The sequence below is a fragment of the Nematostella vectensis genome, chromosome 3, assembly GCF_932526225.1.
Source record: "Nematostella vectensis chromosome 3, jaNemVect1.1, whole genome shotgun sequence".
NCBI classification, from domain to species: Eukaryota; Metazoa; Cnidaria; class Anthozoa; order Actiniaria; family Edwardsiidae; genus Nematostella; species Nematostella vectensis.
In genome coordinates, this window is record NC_064036.1 from 15,606,390 (window position 1) to 15,629,370 (window position 22,981).

General features: G+C 40.2%; 2 protein-coding genes across 4 annotated transcripts; both read left to right on the top strand.

Moving 5' to 3' along the window:
• The first annotated feature begins 668 nt into the window (after positions 1 to 668).
• On the top strand, positions 669 to 6,308 carry LOC5522144 (meiosis-specific nuclear structural protein 1). The gene is made up of 11 exons (XM_001641965.3): positions 669 to 863; positions 1,120 to 1,341; positions 1,493 to 1,620; positions 2,711 to 2,813; positions 3,102 to 3,407; positions 3,518 to 3,658; positions 3,780 to 3,829; positions 4,030 to 4,210; positions 4,658 to 4,792; positions 5,069 to 5,194; positions 5,821 to 6,308. The coding sequence occupies exons 1-11, from the start codon at positions 861 to 863 to the stop codon at positions 5,932 to 5,934; spliced, it is 1,509 nt and encodes a 502-aa protein (XP_001642015.1). The 5' UTR covers positions 669 to 860; the 3' UTR covers positions 5,935 to 6,308.
• A 1,701-nt stretch (positions 6,309 to 8,009) lies between these two features.
• Positions 8,010 to 20,486, top strand: LOC5522146. 3 transcript variants are annotated; one of them, XM_048724998.1, is made up of 16 exons: positions 8,011 to 8,165; positions 8,445 to 8,648; positions 9,205 to 9,383; positions 9,797 to 9,965; positions 10,419 to 10,603; positions 10,878 to 10,965; positions 11,368 to 11,406; positions 11,506 to 11,565; positions 12,912 to 13,094; positions 13,768 to 13,881; positions 14,009 to 14,101; positions 14,338 to 14,391; positions 14,611 to 14,688; positions 14,957 to 15,235; positions 15,495 to 15,533; positions 15,621 to 20,486. In XM_048724998.1, the coding sequence occupies exons 2-16, from the start codon at positions 8,552 to 8,554 to the stop codon at positions 19,796 to 19,798; spliced, it is 5,835 nt and encodes a 1,944-aa protein (XP_048580955.1). In that variant the 5' UTR covers positions 8,011 to 8,165; positions 8,445 to 8,551; the 3' UTR covers positions 19,799 to 20,486. The 3 variants fall into 3 exon arrangements, with proteins under 3 accessions (XP_032223496.2, XP_048580955.1, XP_032223495.2); XM_032367604.2 differs by having other exon boundaries at positions 8,011 to 8,648; XM_032367605.2 differs by lacking the exon at positions 14,338 to 14,391 and having other exon boundaries at positions 8,010 to 8,648.
• The last annotated feature ends 2,495 nt before the right edge of the window (positions 20,487 to 22,981 follow it).

The window sequence follows — 22,981 nt, forward strand, 5'->3', positions numbered from 1 at the left end:
CTCAATGTAGGCTCGATATCCAGCTCGTATCGTATCTGTATATCCAGTCTGTGAGCCCGCAGTGTGGGGCCGATGAAGCCTAGCGACGACTGGATATAGAACCTACCACTCAATGATAACCGAGGCGAATAATTAATTATTAAACTACCTCCTTTTTTAAAAGCTTGGAAACATCTAAGCAGTAGACGCAGTAATCTTGCCTGCCTCAAATGTCAAATGTATTTGACAGACAAAGGGCCCTATCTGGGCTTTTATCCAATGTACACAGACGGTTTTGGGTACACAATATTAAAGGGACGCTCAGGTGGAGGACATTCGTACTACAAAACGCAATGGAACAGACAAGTAAAAAACTAAAAGCCAACGATCACACGTGTATCTTCAACAATAATTTGCATCGCAGCTTTTATCAAGTAGTTCGTATTTGTTTGTATTTGTGGTTTAAAAAGGAATCCAACGACGGACTTTCCGCTATATCTACTTCAATACCTTCCTACTAGCACTTTTTAAACAACTTGTTCCCCTGAAGAAAAAAATGGTCCTTCATTTTATGAAAAGTAGCCTTATGAAACTGGATGATTTCCGATGTTTGGGCTCCCTGTGAGCACGCTAGTTGCCATGACGATATTTTGCAATGATGAGGGAGCCTGGTCACGAGCGCCAGAGAGAGGCTGTTGTTTGGTTACCGTCACAAACATCCTGAGTTCACGAAGGTTTGCAAGATTTGAAACTGAAATCTTCGAAGAAACATACAATTTATCTCTACTTTGTCGAAATACTCAAGCCATAAACGAAGTTTGAAGGCGATTTTATATTCTCTTCTAGATATATAGTGTATATTACGCCTAGGATTGAAAAAAATGGTAAGTTTGTTGTTGCGAGATAATTATAAAATTATTCCTTGTACTGTAAAAGCTAATGGCAAGTCTACAAATGGAATATACTTAATAACTGCTTTTACTTTGTAAGAAACATCACAACATACAATCTTGATCTTAAAAACTTACTATCTAAGAGAGTTTGAGATTTCTTCAATACAAATCGATGAATTCAAGCCTACATCTTTTGATACAGACGTAGAACGAAAGTTTATCATTTTCTCTGTACGTTTTCTTTCAGGCCTCAGTCCGCAGAATGAATTTGAGCCATGCACAACAACAGAGAATGCTTTCAGAAAACAGACGTAAGGAGAATATGAGGGAGGATCAGCTCAAGAGGCTGACACAGGAAAAAGTCCTCGAAGCAAACATGGCGAGTGAAGAAAGAATTGAGGACAAGAGGTTTTTGAGAAGAGTTCAGCAAGAATCAAAAGAAAGAGAGATGGATGAAGCTATCATCAAGGTAACTTCTTATACATGCTAGCACGCTGCATTCGTTTTTATCAAATAGTACGAACATCTCAAAATCAACATATTTATACAGTAAAGTTCATAAATGTAAACCCTCCTTTTTTGTGTAACAACCTAAGCAAATTTTTCTTCGACAAATATAGTCTGCAGAACAGAAAAGAATCAAAGAACAACAACAGGAACAAGAAATCAGATTAGCCAAAGAGCTGGAAAGATTAAAACTTGAAGCATTAAAAGATGAAAAGATGCGGCAACAGATCAGAGAGAACAGGTACAGTTGATGCTCCCAGGCCAAGTTTAGACACCATTCTTTCCATGTACCATTCCAAATGGCAATGTAAATGAAAATAGACAAAGTCATTTGTTCAATGTTCACTTGCATGTATTTACATTTGGAACAGCATCTAAGCTAGGCCTTAATTTGTTTATCTGTTCACCCAAACATTTCAGAATGTGATCTTAAAGTGTTGTGTTGTATTAATTCTACTAATGTTAATTTAATTAATATTTGGTTGTGCAGAATTTTCCCCTTTTTTAATGGAAGATGGGAGATGTTAAAATTGGCACAAAGTCATGTAAAAACTGTTCAATATAAAGCCCCATTTAGCTTGTTTGTATCTCCTCTGTTACCTCACTCGTCTGTCACCTATTAGATGTCAAAATACCATATTTACCTGCGTATTATACTTTTTTACTCACAAAATGACCTCGAAAAACAGGGGCGCATTATACACGGAAACCATTCTTCTCAGTATGATAAAAAGCGGAAATCAATAAGAAAATGCGCCGATCCCATTGTAGGGGAGAAACATTCACAAAATCTCTTAAAAGGTATTCTAAACGTAGAATATCTTTCCTATCATGTGTTTTGTAAGAAAATAAGCCCCAAAACACGCCAGAAAACAGCAAGTATTTATGCATCCCTTGATTTCCTTGTTGTCCACCATGTTGGAATTTACTCAACCCAGTCTCTCTGACCTCGTCCAATATGGCGGTAATTGCCGTGAATGAACACAAGCTCGCATTTCGATGTTCCATGCTCCATACAAATGTTCAGCAATAAGAATAACAGCTTTACAAATGTGCTAAGATGCTCTGCTTATGCCTAAGAGGTTCAAAGTGATTATCACCTTCAAGTTTAGATGTAGAAAAGCATTTAGTGTACTTAACTTATGTATTTTTTGGTTGTTTCTGATTTCCTTCTATTTCTATTGGGGTGCGTATTATACATAGGTTTTCAAATTTTCCTTTAAAAAAAGCCTTGAAAATTGTGGTGCGGATTATACACAGGTGCGCATTACACGCCAGTAAATAGGGTATGTTATTTTATTTTGTAATATGTTGCCCTTGCTCCAATCTAGTGTTGAGCTAAGAGAGCTTGAGGCAAAGCTAAAGGCTGGATATATGAACCGTGAGAGGGCAGCTCAGCTTGCAGAGAAGAAGGTCATGGAAATGGACAGAGTGGTATGTTAAACAGGTTGTAACCTGTTACATATTAAGTAAGAATTACATTTAACTTCTTCGAATAAGATACAACATTACAAAAGGACAGCAAAAAGGGCATTGATGGCTGTAAGCTAGAAAAGACAGGTGCATTGGGACACAAGGTCTCATGCAAGGCTCCAGCCTTAGGATAACTCCACTAAGATACATAAATGAAGTAGTTGAATTTGCCAAAGTAAATGCATCTAGGGGCATTAAGGAAAAACTTTCTACTACCATTTACATTTTATTGCTTATGTTTTTATTTAGAAACGTGATATTGAAATTAGCAAGAAAATGGAAGAGGAATATGAGCGAGCACTCGTTGTTGAGCGTGAAAAAGAGATGCAGAAATGGCAGGAAAGTGTTAGATACCAGACAGAACTTGAGAAACAATTGATAGAGAAAGAAAAGAAGAAGCAACAAGCCTATGAAGAGTTCCTCAAGGAGAAACTTATGATTGATGAGATCGTCCGCAAGATTTATGAGGAGGATGAGCGGGAGATTGCCAACCGACTTGAAAAACAAAGAGCAACTCAGCGATACATTAAAGAGTTTAAGACTAAACGGGATGAGGTAAGCAAACAATCAAGCACATTCTAATTTATATGTCAACATTGTCTTCACTTTTCCAATACATTATATTTTTTCAATATAACTAAGGATGTAACTATGTATGTTTGCAGTGGAAAGCACGTGAGCAGGAGCTTATGGAAGAGGAGAACCGTAGAATCCTAGAGTTTGCCCGCCTTCAGCAACAACGTGAAGAAGAACGAATGGAGAAGAAAAAAGAACAAGAAGAAGCAATGGCTACTGTCCAACAAAAGGTGAGGTTTAATGACAGAGACTGACTACTGTAGCAACCTAATTGATGATTTATTCACTTGAATAATTTGAAAAATGTCTACATAAGTGTTCTTCTCATGTTTTTCTTCTGTTCATTTTCAGCTTTCGGAAAGGATTCGCAAAGAAGAGGAAGAGAGGGATGAAATGGAAAGGTACGCAAGCACGTTTCTCACACAGCTTTTCCTATTAGCCCTACAGTATTTTGTTGATACGGTACATCAAAAAGTTATTGTAATGCATTTGTCAGTATGACAGCGTATTAGACATCAAATCTGGTTACTCACCTGTATTAAGTCATATGCATACTTGTGGGATTGAGGTAACTGATTTTTTAGTATTCCAATATTTACAGGATACGTCTTGAGTTGTACATTGAGGAACAGGAAGAGAGGGAGCGACAGAATGAACAACAAGAGATGGAGAATAAGATCCGTCAGCGACTGGACTTGCAGGAGACTCGCCGTCAGCAGTTAGAGTTCAAGGAGAGGCGACTTCTAGCCGAACAGGAGGAGGAGGAAGAATTCAGGCAAAAGGTATCATATGTTTTTCAGTTTCCTGTTTGGTATTCAATAAAAATACTGCAGTCGATTTGCAGAGAACTTTAGATCAACAAAATGAAGTCTGTTACTTGATCCACAACAATTACTGTAGTTAAGAACCTCTGTAACTTGATTGAATTCAGGCGTGTGCATGAGGGTCTAGCACACCCCTTGGCAAAACGTGAGTCATTTCTAAAAATAATCTTTTCCATATGATACCTATAACTGTGAAGCCCCATCACCAATTCCTGAGTACAGGACTGGGATGGCTTTGTGTTACTCGCTTTTATTCAGGAGCCCGAGGTGGCAACCTGATAAACATTTTGAAATCTGTCCTAACAATAAAAAATCTCCCATTCTGATATTTACAAACGACATGAGTAAATGCTTGGTGTAGCAAGAAAATCAGTTTGAAACTAATTTTTTTTTGTCCATGCTCAGATGTTGCAGAAGTTTGCTGAGGATGATCGTATTGAGCAAATGAATGCTCAGAAGAGGCGCATGAGGCAACTGGAACACAAGAGAGCTGTGGAAAAACTGATTGAAGACAGGAGGATGCAATTCCAACAGGAGAGGGTAAGGGGGTACTTTATTGGAGAAAACGTAGTTACGAAATCCTTTTGTAAAAGGCCTAGCCTGTACAACATTCTCCTGAATTCAAATTGAGGTTCTCTTGTTTGCTATTCGGCGGAATCTACCTTTACCCCCCTTGTCCAAAGCTAGTCATTTGAGAAAAAGAGTTTTTTAAGCCCATCATTATAAAATGTCAGGAGGCCAAGCTATTCTAAACTTCCTTGTCCAAAGTTGTTCATCGTGCATAAGGTTTGCTAACCCCACCATTACCATAACCAGGAGGCTGAGTTGGCAGCGAGACAAGAGGAGGAGCGGATGGAGATGTATCGCAGACAGATCGTTGAACAGGAGCGCCAAAGGCTGCTGCGTGAACATGCCACCAAGTTACTTGGCTATCTGCCCAAGGTAAGTGTGAAGGGCTTCATTCAGCCACACATTAATGCTGGATGACAAATAATTTGAAGTCTCGAAATGACCATCTAAAAGCTAAAGTGCGAAAGTCGTGTAGCAACCCTAAACCAGCCGATGGAAATTAATGCTTTGTGACAATTGGTATTTTGTTAGGATGAAAAAATGGTGGCTGACGGAGACATCTGAACACAGTTGATTTGACTATGAAGTCATTATCTCGTTCTTATTACAATCACAGACAACTCGAATACACAGTCTCACCTTTTAACATTTGATACTATTACCTATACTGTACAAGACCCGCTAGTACATGCAAATATCAATTGGGACATACTAAATGTCCCTCCCTGTTGTTTTTGTTGCCGTGATTGCAGCATGCGTACAGCGGAGATATCCAGAAGATTTCCCAAACATATTTTGTGCTTTATGCGTTATATTGCGGTTGATTTACGAAAACACCGTGTTAACCAACACATTGTCCAGGGTGTAGACCGACCCGTTCCACTAGCCCTTTAGTAAGAATGCTTCACCGATTTTTACTGATTAACTCTACTCGATCTCAGTACAACAGTTTGTTATATGACTACAAGTAGTAATCGCCTTGTTCTGTTGACTTTCAGGGTGTCCTCCGTACAGAAGATGATCTTGACCTGTTTGATGACGATTTTAAGACGGCCTACAAATCACGGCATGTGGACTTATTCGACGAAGTGTCATCCGACCCAAGCCAATAGATCCATCTAAGTCCACGCTATTATTATTTTATAGCTTATTTTTGATTGTTTAATGCCATCAGTCAGATTTATAAATTAAAGACAACCATGTTTCAATGTCATGGAAAGACTAGGTCTAACGTTTATGTAAATATTTCTAACAATTTCAGTACGCCCGTGTAGTATTCTTTAGTAGGGTCTTAATCTAAACGCGTTTGTAATTTGCACGAAGACGTTTGAACGGTAACTCGCTTGTAAATAACTACAAAAAAAAAAACGATTGGTCGGAGTATATCTAAATAGCAGTGGAAGCTGGTAGGTTTTGGTTGAGGAAATAATCAAATTGCTGTTTGTGAAACATAATATCTGATATTAAAAAAAACTTTTTGTAAAAATGATGCGCATCTGCATATTGTTCTTAGAAGTAGATGGAAGAAATTCCAGCCTTATGTAGTTAGATGAGTTTCTTCATCTTATTTACCACAGAAGTGCTTTATGACGAATACGCCACTATTTCAAATATTTGCACTCATGAATTAGTAGCCCTCTTTGTGTCATGAGTAAAATAAATGGCTAGACATTCGAATATCAGTCACGGAAACAAATTCTAAATTTTTCCAAACATGAATTTCTTTATGTTCGCATATTCATGTTACCCACAAAACACTGCGGGGTGGTATGTATGATAAATAGCTCCTACGAGTGCATCTTATGCGATAAGTGTATACGGAAGATATAGACTTATTTCAAAATATATCTTTGAGATAGATAGATAGTTTATTAGGAAAAATTGCGTAGCAGCACATAGGCTGAATTAGGCATTTACAAAACAATAGATACTATATTACAACTATAATAAATTTAACTATATACAATAATAAATATAAAATATAAAAATTTATAAACGTGATAAAGTTCATCCTATATAAAATTAATCATAATCCATAAAAACCATATATACTCTACATTTAAGATTTGTTGGCCATCGAGAATGTAAAAGAATTCATGGCTCTGTTTGTTTTGAGGCGGGGCAAGGCAAAGGGCCGTTTTTTTCTAAGGTTATGGCTTGAAACGTTTGATGGAGGCAGCAAGCTCATTAGTTTATGATTCGGATCAGAAACTATTTCGTCGAAGAGCTTGCTGCAAATTAGGCCGTGGTGCACTTCTAATGGTGTTATGCCCAACAAATCACAAGCACCATCGTAGCTCGTACGGGGCAAAATTATAGATAGCGCCCTTTCCTCGATACGTACGAGCTCATTTTTTAGGTACTGCGGCAGGGCGTTATGAAAAACCGGCACCGCATAGTCGACGGCCGAACGAATGCAAGCTTTGTAAAATTAAGATAAGTCTGAGGGAGGTAGCCGAGCCCTTTTTAGTTGGATTAAAAAGTATAGCTTTTTGCTCGATTTCTTGACTACCTCGTTCACATGAGCGTTCCACGACAAGTTATCACTTATTGTGAGCCCTAATAATTTCGTGCTTTTAACGACCTCAAGCTCCTTTCCCTCGATGGTAATGGCATCGGAAGGTCGAGGCGAGCGCGCAAACGAAATTCTCAGTTTTACCGTTGAGCTAAGTGCAACAAACGATCAAATGTCTGTTTTAAAAACCGTGCAAAGAGTACTCGACAGACTTAGATGCAATTTGGGACTAAACAGATTATTTTACGGCAGACCACATGTAAATAAAAAGAAATGTAGGTAAAGCGAATTGCTGGGGATTGCAAGCATACATGTTTGTCCAAGATATGCTTTTTCGCTTCCCGCTATATGGTAAAAGGGCCTGACACTCGGGCAATTAGAACACTCGTATGAGACTCCAAAAGAAGTAAAAGACAGTACTTTTCATACTGTTTCTATTGCAATCCAAATAACATACGGGAATAGATGTTTTAGTAACGGATATTTTTCCGGTTTCTGTGACGTCATATTGGTATATTAGTATCATGTTGCACAAATATTTTCCGAAATGTAGCACAATAATAAGCACGATGACATGGTGATAGGCAAACTGGTGACACGCGACAAACAATAGAACACAAGAAAGCGCGGGTGCCCTGTGGCCTCCGATTGACCTGCATGTTTTGAAGCGCCTTTCTATCTAATCAATATTTATGAGTGCCGCTCTTTGTTCTGAGAGTTTAGTGTGATGGCTATTTCTTAAAGGTTTTTTAAAATTTATTTATTTCAATGGAGAAAAAACCTGGCGAATATGTTTCTACGACTTTATGGATGTAACTGAATTTCAATGTAAGTATTGGCTGATGCTCTACGTTATGTCTGCGAATTAGGAATATCGGACGAATGATTGTGATTGTTTAATCACAAAGATTACCGGAAAACCTCATGAACTGAGTGACGAGAAGTCAAATCAAGATGTGGACTAACTGCGTTTAATGCAATCATCACGTTGATCTTGGTCTAGAAAAGCGAAACAATAGAAGATTACTGCGGGTATAGAAAAAAGTGGAAAAGAACGCCAGACTATTTGCTATCACGTGACCCTGTCTAACAAAATGGACATTACAGGAAGCTTGGGGTCGAGGTAGCTGATGTAGGACTACTAGAGTTTCTACGGTACGCAGTTTGTTAGCTGTTCTGGTGGTGCACTGTATGTAGGCCCTGTATTGAGCATTATGGTTCATCCAAGCATGGTCTGTCGTAGACGACAAGTCTTGCTGCAGTGGTCTGTCCTTACCTTGGGCCTGTTGTCTGTGGTGAATTCATTGCCAGGTAAAGTGATCTCGCTGACTTCATTGCCAGGCAAATTAAGCACGTTGCATTCATTGCCAGGTAAAGAAATCACGTTACCTTCATTGCCAGGTAATAACAATGTTGCGTTCATTGCCAGGCAAAGTAAGCTGGTTTCTGTGATGCTGTCATGCTCTATACAGCTTGACTAAAAGGGGTCCACTCATTCTACCCAGGATGCATTGCTTTGGCGGTCATGTTTGATTTCAGCGGAGGGGGCACGTTCTTCGGTGGCATGTTAAATCGGCAGCCATGTGTATTTATCGCACATTTGACGCCCATATTAGACTAGTAGCAAATTGTCTCCTACGTGGGATGGTATAACTTTTGTACTGATAAAGACACAGAAAATTGCATTATTGTGAAAATAGTTGTGCAAATGTGATGGAATCGGTATTTCGTCGCATACTTGGTCTGTTTAGTGATAGTGAAAGAATGGCGCCAAAAGTTCAGGTTAACCATGGCGGCGCACTTGCACCCTAGCCAACTTTCGTTTACCTCGTGTTATGATGAGTTTGATTTCCTTGCTCTGTTTTAGAATGCTTCGAGCCAGACGAAAGAGTCCTGAGCCGATGGAAGAATGGCAATTACTACAAAGGAGCTATTGAATCCCTCACGAACACATTGAACGTGTTATTCGACACTGGTGTAAGAAGGTCGTACAATCTAAGGGACGAAGTAAACGTCATCACGGATAGAGTACCGGAAGATAGCGAGGTATAGATTAGCTCTTTTCCATTCGTCGGAAAGAGAGGTTTATTGCGTCCTGATTCGAGCTAGTTCATGAAATTATTGTTTGCTCAAAGCCCATTAATACAAGTAAAGACTTCCTATGCATGCAGCTTTGGTTTTAACTCTGCTTGTTCGGAAGTTATGTTCCTCATTTATGTAGAATATTATTTAAACGCAAGAATAAAAAAAAAATTGTTTGGGGAGTAAGGAGTTACGAAAAAAAAACTTCCTCCCCTTCCAGTTGTATGGTTAACCAGGAAGGCTGTGGCGGAGTTCATTCACCTTATACTGCTATTTTTGTTGTAGTTGTTTTTTCTTGATTTTGTGACCCCCGCCAATTCAGTGATTGGAGTGAATTCTGTAACCCCTTTATCAAAACACTCTGCTTTTATACTCAGCTGACAGTCGGGAGCCGAGTTTTGGTGAATCGTCCCCGATCACGTGCCTTCCAGATCGGTTACATCCGGGACATAGTAGGGGGAAGCTACCTTATTTGGTATGAAGACGGAGCATATGTCTACCAATACAAGCCCGATATCCGAGTGTTTAACAAGTCCAAAGTCTGTGGTAAGTCGTTTAATAGAGTTTCCAGTCTGCATCATTTTAGAAACATGCATCCTCGTCAGTCACAACTTTGTTATTGTTTCCATTCAACATTTGAAGTCAAATCATGCGAAGAAATCTCGAATAGCCATCTACTTCATTCATATTCAATCTAGACTATCACAAACAGCGGATGGATGAGATGGATGCTTCTCACCCCTCGGTATTTTGCTAGGGACAAACTTGCGGCTGACAACGACTCTTTAAGCTTTTTATACCCAAACGCAAAAAGAGAACAAGGGAATATAGACGCACTTACGTGAGTGTGCCCGAGCCCGAACAGTTGAGAACATTTCTTTTCCGCAGCCCCTCGTTCATACTGACCGAGAAACAAGAGATAGCGGATAATGGAGAAGACAGTAGTGCGCAAGCGCGTTGTGGGTGAAAAAGCTTCTGTAACCCTTTTCTATTTTATAGACGAGCCCGCGTACCTCGGCTGCTACCGTGACAAAATCCCAAGAACCCTTTCGGTCTACATTCCGACTCAGCCTGCCACCATCGGCGCATGCGTGGATATGTGTAAATCGCAGGGTTTTAGTATAGCGGCTCTAAGGAACTCAAACCTTTGTTTTTGTGGGATAAGCTACAGCAAAGAGTTCCAGGTAAGAGAAAATACATCAGTTATAGTATAATGTCAACATTCGTAAATTTATCTTGTACGCCTCTGTGAAACATAGTTTCGCTAGTGAAGTATAGTTGCGCTAACGTTTCGAGCGGATGAGCAAAAGTACAGCATACTTTTTCTACCTTGTGTTTAATTCATAGCCTATTTTAAGTAGACGAAAGCTTCGTTTTGCCTAACTGATTTTTTTCTATATAATTTTGCCTAACTTTTCTATGATTATACTTTTGCTAATATTTTTCTATATTCCTTAGGGCCAAGAGAATGAGTGCAACACGCCATGTTACGATAACATTTACGAGATCTGCGGGGGAAATAGCGCATTCTCCCAGTATTGGACGGGTATGTTACTATGGCGTGTTTCTAAAACACGTTTATTAGGTTTATATTGCATCAGTATCTCTCCAAGCAGGTTTTTACAAATCGTCTCATATACCATTAACGTATCATGATTATAATTAAGGGACGTGTGGAGAGAAAAATGCAGGGAGGGAGGGGTCCAACAGTCATTTACTGGCCTCTGATTAGTTTGGAAATTAATTTTCTCACATTCTAAGCCATTCCTGAGCTCATATGAATAATTCACTAGACCTAAACTTTTTCTTTCTAGATACACTGAAAATTCATAATTAAATACTTATTTATTATAGTAGTCACGTAAGTGGTTACCCTCGTATAAGCAGGGTGGGGGTCAGGACCCCTTGGATACCCCTTGGATTAAATTTTAAACGTCGTATTTTTCAGGTATCGTTACTACGAGGCCAAATCTTAAGACAGGCGCTCGTAAGTATAACCACAAGCATATATACTAATACCACTGATGGGTTTTCTTACGCAACTTGATAGGCAATTTTTATACCAACAATTTTTAAATGTTGGTAGATGCGCGCAAACACTGGATTCCGAGGTACGGAGAGTTGCCGTGGGCCGCCATCATGGCAGGTAGGAACTTTCCCTGGGGTTATTTGGGCTTTTTATAGGTGACTTAACCAGGGGCTATTATAGGTGAATTCACCTTGGGCTATTATAGGTGAATTCACCTTGGGCTATTATAGGTGAATTCACCTTGGGCTATTATAAGTGACTTAACCTGGGGCTATTATAGGTGACTTAACCTGGGGCTATTATAGGTGAATTCACCTTGGGCTATTATAGGTGACTTAACCTGGGGCTATTATAGGTGACTTAACCTGGGGCTATTATAGGTGAATTCACCTTGGGCTATTATAAGTGACTTAACCTGGGGCTATTATAGGTGACTTAACCTGGGGCTATTATAGGTGAATTCACCTTGGGCTATTATAAGTGACTTAACCTGGGGCTATTATAGGTGAATTCACCTTGGGCTATCATAAGTAACTTCTCCTGGGGCTATTATAGGTGAATTAACCTGGGGCTATTATAGGTGACTTCTCTTGGAGCTTTTATAGGAGAATTCACCTGGTGCTATTATAAGTGACTTCTCCTCGGACTATTATATGCGACTTCTCATGGGGCTATTATAGGTGACTTCTCCTGGGTATTTTATAGATGACTTCTCCTGGGGCTTTTATAGATGACTTCTCTTAGGGCTATTATATTAGTGTATATTGCATATATATATGCATATTGTTAAAAAGGGACGGTTCTTTCTCTTGTGCTAATTTGCAAAAACGGTCGCCAGTAAAAATCGGCCCGAAAACTGCGAATACAGAGAATAAGCGGAGAATGTTTATTGTCCTCCGATGAGCGAACCTAATGAGACTTGATTCCATTTGACTGTTTGAGTATCTCCCGTGTGGGCCAGAACAAACATTCCATACATATTTTTGGTTTTACTTTTACGCTGCAAATGACATGGCTGCTAGGCAGGTGCAGGGTGTGTTCGCAACTCCCCTACCCCCCCCCCCCCCCTCCCAACTTCCTCTTGGCCGCCAAAACTGGGTAATTTCTTATAAAATGGTAGTAGTCAAATATAATTCTTTTCCCATATCATAGCTATTACTACAACTGCCCCTGCCCCTTTCCCTAAGCAAATTCTGGTTACGCGCCCGTTACGCATAATCAGATGAAAGTTGCAGTAGCTCCCTTCCCTTCTCCCCCTCTCCCCTTCTCCCTCTCCCCCTCTCCCCCTCTCCCCCTCTCCCCCTCTCCCCCTCTCCCCCTCTCCCCCTCTCCCCCTCTCCCCCTCTCCCCCTCTCCCCCTCTCCCCCTCTCCCCCTCTCCCCCTCTCCCCCTCTCCCCCTCTCCCCCTCTCCCCCTCTCCCCCTCTCCCCCTCTCCCCTTACTGACAAAGACTCGCCTTGTAGCCAGTGAAAGAATGATAGCCAGCCAGCAGTGGGAGTGGGACCCTTACACTCGAACATGGCACAAGGCGGAGCTTATCCCGCCACAGTGGCCTGGGGCTCAGGGTCAACTGCGTACTGTCACGTGGCACGGATCGCCTGTAACACGGAATGGGTGGACTTGGAATGGACGCAACTGGTGGCCCGGTAAGATTCCACTCTTTTGCTATGCTTGGATTTGTAAACCATTACAGGCCGTAGCAAAGGGTTGGGTACTGGGGGCACGTGTGCTACCAATATGTTCAAAAATAATAAGGAAATGGCCAGTAGGGGTGTGGCTGTACCCCTACTGTTTAATGCTTTTGTATTACGCCCCCTCCATATTTCCAGGCCGACTACATCTCTACACCTCTTGATTCTTTGTGGTTACAATTTAAATCTGGAAAAAGCAATTCATCCTACCTTTCCAAACTTCCTTTTATATATGTTATCACATCGCTATAAATTTTGAGTAAAATTAGGACTTTCAAACATCGTGAAATTATTGCATCTTTTGGTGTTCAAGACACTATTTCATGCTTTTATTTACTGTCCTTTCAGGACGCGACACTGGCACAAATTTGCACGCGCAATAGAACGTGCGCAGAACACAGTCCTGCTTAAAAATTACTGAAATAGCATTTTTGTAAACTAAGAATCTTCATCTTTTTGTGATAGCTTACAAAGGAACCGCGACATTTTCATCTGGCCAAATTACCATTATGTTTACCTTCCGCTTCGCCTGAAGTACAGGAACTTCTTCCACGTTCAAAGGATTAGCGATTATTATAGACAGCGACTTAACAGTTCATTCTTAACGCACATGGTTGTGGTATCGTAGATGCAAGGATGCAGAGAGCTGCGCACCGAGGGGACTCAAGGGGCACATTATTGGGAGCAACTAAAGCCCCTCCACCAAATATGGTGTATGACTACAGGAGACGACAGTATGTGGGTACGCAGTGAAGTGTTATAATCATCATCATCATCATCATCATCATCATCATCATCACCATCATCATCATCATTATCACCATTACTTTTATCATTTTCATTCAACATCATTTCATTTATATACTCAGCGGTTAACCACGTCCAAGCGCAGCCACGCCAATACAATACTTGGAGCGCGTCAAGTGGCCTGGTGTCTGATCGGACACAGAACCAGCCTACTGGTGAGTAATCATCTGTCTTTTGTATAACAGGACTGCGTCAGGGGCGTAGCCAGGGGGTGGCCTAGCCCCCCCTTCTAGCAGCCAAATATACAGTAAATGTATGAGAAATTATCTAAAATACAGGAGAAAATGCCTTGAAAGTCCCTTTTGGGCCCCCTCCTGTTAAAACTCCTGGCTACGCCGCTGTGCGTGAGTGTCAAAGTATATGACTGATATATCTTTTTTTACCTTTGTAGCAACCTCAAAAAAAAGACCGCTGACGGAAAATCTTATATTGGAGAAGCTTGCTGGTGAATCTAAAAGCCTTATCTTGAGTTATACTATCTATCCAATTTACCCCTAGGAAGACCTTGTTTTATCTTGAGAAAACTAAATTTACCTACCCCAGTGGTGTATCGAAGCCATCAAGTCAATAAGCCTTGTACTGTTTTAATTCCTTTTGTAATTTTTGCTATTGGTATTTTCATCTCTTGTTTGTTCCTACTTGATGTCTGCTTACCGTGTCCCAGATCGGATGGATCACGTTAAATGGAGTCAGCTGGCGCACTTTCCGACATTCACAGATGCTGTCCATCATCTCCCAGAGGGTAAGTATAAGCTACCTCCACCCCTACAATTAAGTATCTCTGTATTTCTCTCCCACAATGTACAGCAACACATCCACGCAGCCCTCCCCGCATGATAAGGGACAAAATCTACTTACCCCCTCCCTACAAGGAAAGTGACAAACTCTATCAGCCTTCTTTACAAGATAACGGACAAACCTCAAACTCCCCCACCCCTATTCTTCCATAATGTGCAAGCCAGGACCACCGAGTCAGGGGTTTTCATGCACCCCCTTCTTTAAAATCTCAGCATCAACCGAATTCCGCTACTTGGGCTGTTACGCGGACAAACCCAACCACGACCTGCCAGTCTTCGTCCCTGTCAAACCGCTGACAGTCAAGGCATGCGCACTCAAGTGCCGCGCGGGCGGTTACTCAGTAGCTGGTGTCCAGTCCTCGTGGAGTTGTTATTGCGGGAACACATACAGTAGATACGGACGCTTGAAAGAAGATAAGTGCGATATGAGATGCGGGGGAGACAGCAAAGAGAAGTGTGGTGGAGTTAGCACCAATTCCGTCTATTTTACAGGTGGGTTAGACCCCAGAACAATATTTACACTTTAGATATGTTCGTCATAGGCAAGCCAAGACGATGGTTGTCCATCTTTTTTGTGCTCTTGACATTCCATGCCCTTTTTTGAGGGGGGTTCTCTGAAAGAACTGTGTTTTGTAGCATAAGGTCAAACAAGTTTTGCCTGTTTGGTTAACTGGTAAAACACAAATCAGCACCAGTCTACAGTACTTTGTTATTAATAACCGCTGTTCGTCTCCTTTTATTACATTATCAGGTATTGGAGCTGCAGTCCCGATTCCACCTAAGGTTCCTGGTAAGAAATTAGTAACCACCCTTAAAGTTAAAGGTTTGTTTTAAGCTTATCATTGATTAGACCGGTATTTTTGAATTTTATTTTCAGTCTCGAGGAAGACCTCTGCTTCCAAAACACTGGTAAAACAGCTTGCTATGATGACGACAAACACAAGCTCTGGAAAACTAACCGTATTATATACGGCATCCTCAAAACACACCTCTAAGAATGGAACAACACAACAAGCAGCACATACAAATGTTGAAACCAGCTCCAAAAACAATACAGACACTCTACATCCCAAAATGATACCTAAAAAAGATAACAATACTTTGAAACATGGACACCAAGTGCTTAGAAAAACTAAGAACCACACAAAGACACCACAACAAGCCAAGAAAAAGAGGATAAAACACACAAAAAGCTCGTCTGCTGATTCTAGTGATGACTACGAAGTTGAATCGATTAAAGTGAAGGTAAACTTCTCAGAGTTGAAGAAAGCTTTGCAGACATTTTCACCCGAGATTCTGAGAAAAGTTAAACACGACTTAGAAAAGATGGAGCGCGAAAAGAAATTGGGAGAAAAAGAGAAGAAAAAGAAGGTGAAAGTTCTTCTTGATGAGACAATAAGCGTCCAAGAGAATGCTTTAAAAGAAGAGCTAAAGTTACTGCAGCAAAAAGCCAATAAAGTAAAGGGGAAATTACACGAGTTGAAGACAACAAATGTAAAATTAGTCAAACCTAAAAATATACTTGGAGCTAAAGTGGAACACGACTCAGTGGAAGGGAGACAGAAAGGTAAGGGGAATACAACCCATCAGTCTCATGCAAGCACGTCCTCAGGTGATGTGAAAGGATCTAACAAGGTGCACCTGGAACATGTGACGACAATCAAGTCGAACGATAACAAGACGAGTGGGATAAATTTAGTAAACAAATCTCGTAGTCAGGACCCCAGAGTTGAGAAGTCAGGTCCTGAAATGACATCTAAACATGAAGCACCCGTGCGCTCCCACAATGCATCTGTCCTTCATAATAGGAACTCAGCCATGAAGAACGTTCATCACCTCCAACCACAGAAGACCAAGGTCGTGAAATCTACTGGTGGATCTGTACAAAATACTAAGAAGACTACCAAAATGGTTAAAGGTGCTACTCTAAAAAGGAAAAGGCCTGGAATTAAAGCTTTGAGTAAACAAACACCCGAGAAGCATTTGAAATCTGGAAAGAAAGTTGAAAAGTCCATAAGTCCATCTTTACAGTTGTTGAGTCTCAGGAAAAATGGTGCCAAGAGGCCATTAACTGTAAAACCAATAGCTAGACTCAGCCCGCAAAGCATCAAGGCTAAAACGATTGAAAAGATCTCACAGCATAACAGAAACAAAAATGCCAAAAAGCCACGACTTAAACAACAACAGAGTAAAGATAAAGCATCGAAGGGGCAAGTTCTGCACAAAGATAAAATATCAAATTCAAATACAAACAATTTATCAAGGCTTCCTTCTCAGATTAAAGCTATGAGAGAGAATAAAGCTTCAAATAGTTTATCCAAACAGATTTTGGACAACAGGGTACGCAAGTTTGATGAGAAAGTTAAGCCCATTCATCATGATAGACTTGTAAACGTTTCCAGTACCGACATAAAAGACCACGCTGTCGAAAAGGAAACGAGAGGAAAAGTGGATAGCGAGAAAGAAGTAGGTAAATCCAATCATGATGACGCAAAGCCTAAAGTGATACCGAAAGAGAAGAAAAAGAACGGCAACGGGACAACTACTATGAAAGAAGCATCGGAGGGTGTTAGCAACAAACATGTTCCACATTCTAGAGAGCCAACAAAAAATATAGATACAAGTAAACATGATCCAGACCTATCTAGTAAAGGTTCTACGTCGAAAAACAAAATTTCTTCAGTACGAAATGGCGATCATGATAGACTAGTAAACGTTTCCAATACCGACATAAAAGACCACACTGTCGAAAAGGGAACGAGAGGAAAAGTGGATAGCGAGAAAGAAGTAGGTAAATCCAATCATGATGACGCAAAGACTAAAGTGATACCAAAAGAGAAGAAAAAGAACGGCAACGGGACAACTACTATGAAAGAAGCATCGGAGGGTGTTAGCAACAAACATGTTCCACATTCTATAGAGCCAACAAAGAATATAAACACAAGTAAAAATGATCCAGACCTATCTAGTAAAGGTTCTACGTCGAAAAACAAAATTTCTTCAGTACGGAATGGCGATCATGATAGACTTGTAAACGTTTCCAGTACCGACATAAAAGACCACGCTGTCGAAAAGGAAACGAGAAGAAAAGTTGATAGCGAGAAAGAAGTAGGTAAAGCCAATCATGATGACGCAAAGCCTAAAGTGATACCAAAAGAGAAGAAAAAGAACGGCAACGGGACAACTATGAAAGAAGCATCGGATGATGTTAGCAACAAACATGTTCCACATTCTATAGAGCCAACAAAGAATATAAACACAAGTAAAAATGATCCAGACCTATCTACTAAAGGTTCTACGACGAAAAACAAAGTTTCTTTATTACCAAATGTCGACACAGATCCTAATAAAGATGGATCTGAGCTCCCTGCGGATGATGCTAGCCTAACTGAAAACCCTCGAGTCTCGGAGGACTTTCCTGAGAACAAGTCAGAGTTACCCAACATAAACCCTGATGACATTAAGGCCCCGCAAGACGATAAAGATTTTCCTAAGGACACACCTGAGCCGACTGATGATAATTCTATATCATCAAATGATGAGTCAATGTTGCCTAAAGACGATTTAGACTTCTCCAGAGACAAGGACTCAGACTCAATTAGTGACAGCCCTAAGGTCTTACCAGATGGTATAAGTAAACCTGATAAGGTAGAGCAAATGGTTTCCGATGACAACGGAGCATCGGCCTCTGGAAAAACCGTAAGTGACCATAGCATGGAAAAGATCAAAGGTGTCAATTCGGGAGAGGGGGGAGATGGTAATAAAGGTAAAGGTCCAGTGAAAATGCCCAAGAGCCCTACAAATGGTGTAAAGGCCAGTAAAGATTTGAGTAAAGGTGAAGATCTTTGGAAGAAACCAGATGGCTCTGGTTCTTTGCCAAGCAGCGCGCTAACAGCGGAGGATATTCAACGAGTAAGAAACCTGATGCTACATGGGTCAGGGATGATAGAAGTGGACTCAAAAGATGATGACACGAGTTATATGTACTTTCCAGAGCCAGGAGATCCCGCTAAACCTGGGCCAGACTTAAACGCTTCTTCACTATTAAAGGAACCGTCACTAGCCAAGGTCTCCTTACTTGACAAAGAGCCATCACTCCAAAAAGACTCATCACTTGTAAAGGGGTCATTACCCGCAAATGACTCGTCACTCGACAAAGACTCGTCACTCGTTATAGAATCAACATTAGCGAAGGACTCGTTATTCTCAAATAACTCTCCAGTTTTTGAAGACTCCTTGGTACAAAAGGACTCTTCACTTAGTAACATAGCTCAACAAAACCTGGTGCATGCTTTAAATGATATGGACAACACAACCCAGCTTAACACAAGTGGTATCAAATTGAATGGCTCTAAGACCCTTAATAATGGTATCCTCAGAAAACTTTCAAACGAAGTGCAAGTCGTCCCGTCTAATGTTTTAAAACCCGAAAACTCATTTTCAGGTCAAACTGCGCTTAACAGCTCTCTTCCTTCGGCTTCCTTGATTTCAACAACAATTGGTGTCAATCTACCAGGAAAACAAAGTCATCTTGACCATTCATCGAATGCAATCGAGAGGCGGTCCGGTATACCGAAACAAAACATGGGTCATGCGCATGATAGTGTTTTGAAGGGTGGCATGCGTACGCACATGCTACTGACGGAAGTGGTTGACAGATCACCAAGGAAACTCCCGCCAAAATTCGAAATGACGCCAAAAGACAAGCAGCACAAAGCACACAGTAAATGGGACATCATAGCGAGTTACCGGAAATCTGCGGCAGTATCTAATAACGATATCACAACTAGAGGTATTGCTCCTGTAAACAAAGTTGGGAGCCACAGAAAAACTAAGGGAAATAAATATCATAGTATATCTGAACGCAGGCTAGGAAAGCCACACATTGGAAGAAAAACTCTAGCGGTTAAAAAAATTGACAAAGATGATGATAATGATGATGGGACCGATGAGGTTGTCAAGCAAACATTTGATGACTACGGATCCAGGAATGAGGTTGTATGGCACGGCAACCGAATCCAGGAGCGTTCTAGTGAGGCGGAAGAAAGTTGGTAGTGTGTTATTTTGTGATATGTATCATCAAAATACACTCCTTACGACTTGTGGCGGAAGAGCTTCTATAAAGGTACAAAATCTTCATTTCTAGCCCCCTTTAAAGAACAAGAAATGCAAGGACAGAAAAGACAGAAATGAAATGTTCTCTAGTGGCCACAAGGGAACCATGCCCTCGGGAAAACAAGTTGCCTTGCTTGTTTTACTTTTAACAATCCTACGAAAGACGGATTTCTGGGAGAACGCTAGGGGCAAAAGAAGATGACGGTTCTCCAAGGAGGCATGATGAAAGGTCGTCTAACGATTACAGCGCGAAAGAGAGTCATGTTATTCTCCTTGAATTAACAGACGCCTAAATTGTATAAAACCGGTCAGAAGAGACGTTTAAAACTAGCTTCATCTTTGGAATGGATGAAACAATACACTTTTTCAGTGGAACCTCTAAAGGACACCGTTAGGACCATGGCCTAATGGACCTATTGCCGAAAATCAAAATTTTGGAAAAATTCCGCTGTTCACGGAATATTATTTTCTTTATGGAGGTCCGCTGCACTGTACAACAAAACAACAAATTTTTTCTGCTAAACTTTTCTTCTCACATGCATAAATTACAAACAAACAAAAATCTCGACTATTATACTTATAATATCATGTTGCTTTATCCCGATACAAATACACACTGCTGCAAAAAGTTTGAGCAGTATATTTTTCCCTTTAGAAATGGAGTATAACTCAGGGGTTGGTATGCTTTTTCTTAAAAAAAGGAATTGTGTCAAAATAAGAGAGTATATCCTTCACCATTATTTCTCTAGAGACCCAGACCCATAGCTATTTGTGTCTCATGGTTTGCACCATTTCTCTGTTTGGCTTTCATGGGGGAAGCTGGGCTTACGGGCGCTCCTTTTGATGGACCTTCCCCCAGGTGCCCATACCCCCGTTTGACCCAATCATCCAATCAAAAACCAGGAGCCCACATAATTGACAGGTCCATTAGCGACCTCGCCTCTAGGGTATTCAAGGCGTCAAAATATAGTGAGGAGTGAATAAGAACCCGTCATCGTACGCTGCCACCAATACAAGGCTATTGAGGGGAAGTTAATTGATGAAAGGGTGACGAAAACTGAAAGATCGTGTCAAGCATTATCACTTTAAAGCAGGGAGTATGAAATACCGCTCCTTTTGTCAGAGATTCGTTCATTGTAAAGACAGTAATGCTAGCCTCTTCCATGAAATTATTTCTTTGAAGGATTGTCAGGCTCACAAAGCAGGAAAATTTCATACCTTCATTTTAATATTCTTGTTTTTTTATTTTCGTATTTTGTTCGTATTTACCTTAGATCATGTGCGGATCAACGTTCATTTGACAGTGCAAACACAATCAACCATTACCAACGCTACAAAAAATGCACCCTGTTAAAACAACCAAAAAAAATTAGGTTATTTAATTAAAGACTTTAATTTAGAAGGAATATTAGTTGACCGCATTTTGCATATTCCATGTTTTGTGGTGTGTGACTAAATCACAACCCCTTTCCTTTCCTTTCCTATTCTTTCATTTCATTTCATTTCCTTCCCTTTCCTTTCTGTTCCGTCCCGTTTGCTTTCCTTTTCGTTCCTTTCGTTCCGTTCCGTTCCGTTCATTGCCATGCCTTTATTTTCCTTTCTTTTTCCTTCCGTTGCTTTCTTTTCTTTTCCGTTCCTTGCCTTTCTTTTTTCCTTTCCGTTCTGTTCCTTGCCATGCCTTTCCTTTGTTTCCGTTCCGTTCCGTTCCTTGCCATGCCTTTCCGTTCCATTCCCTTGTGTTCCTTGCCTTTTCTTTCTTTTCCTTTCCTTTCTTTTTTTTTCCTTTCTTTTCTTTTCTTTTCATTTCCTTTCCATTTCTTTCCTTTCCGTTCCTTCCCATGTCTTTCCTTTACTTTCCTTGCCGTTCCGTTCCTTTCCTTTCCTTTCTTTACCATTACTTTCCTTTACTTTTATCTTTGACTTAAGTTCCTTTGCTTTCACCTTTCAACCGTTCTTCTATTCTTTCATTCTATTCCTTCATTTTTTTTCCTTTTTTCCTTTCTTTCAAAATCTTGCAATTATTTGCCTTTATTAGCATTAGTTCCGAATTTCATGGACGCAGATTGACGGACAGAAGACAGTAGACTTTGCCCAGAGTAGCTGCGCAGATACTACGCAATGATCTACCGTGTATTTATACTGTTGTATTTCTATGATATAGATTAAAGTGCATCTGAGGGAATAAAATCGATATCCTCCAAAACGGAAGGCTACTCTGATAAAGAAAAAGAGACAACAGAGCAACAATTTTTTTTCGATAAGTAGTGCCGCTAAATTTTCTTCCTTTATAACTTCTTAGATGGAGCGAAACTTTGGGAAAATGTTCCAAGCCGACAGTTAAAATTACAATATTTGTAACCATTATTATACAAAAATGTCAGTCAACAAAGAAGACTTTTGTGTAACTTGTGACCATTGCTTAAGTAAATATGTTGCAAAGAAAAGGTCGTCACCGATCGAAAAGAACTTTCATAATATTTGCATTTAATCTCGAATTAAAAAAACAACAACTAAATATAGCACAAGTAAAAAAAACACAGTTATGCGCTTGCTAAAGACTATTTTGTGGATCATTGACTGTTTTACGCCCAAAGATATCTTGAAGATAAACCGGAAGCCTCCCAACCCCGACTGCAATCGGCATAGCCGATTTTCAACATAAAGATAAGTAAACAATACCTTTTATACATCCCTATACAATACATTTATCGAAAATAAAGGGGTGGCAATTTAAGCCACCCCTTTAAAAGGGGTGGCCATTTAATCTTTAACTCATTTATTGTCAAAACTATTTAATCATATGAGCCAAAAATCAAAGCAAACTCACTATATTAGCCCCTTCAGAAAAAGTAAAGAGGCCAACAAGACTGAAAAAGATGCATCAATAAAAATCAATCAATCAATAAGAAAGATCAATAAAAAAGAAAATCACCTGTTGTAACTTGTAAACAAATGTTCTGATAATGTAAATACGGGTAATAAACTCACGACCAGCCACAAAAGACGAATAAACTTAATCTGGTTCCCGCATGCCGAAAAGAAGACAATACATTATAACTAGCCTTATAGTCAGTGTTACAAGTGTTCTTATAGTCATTGTTAATAGCCAGCCTTATACATTGC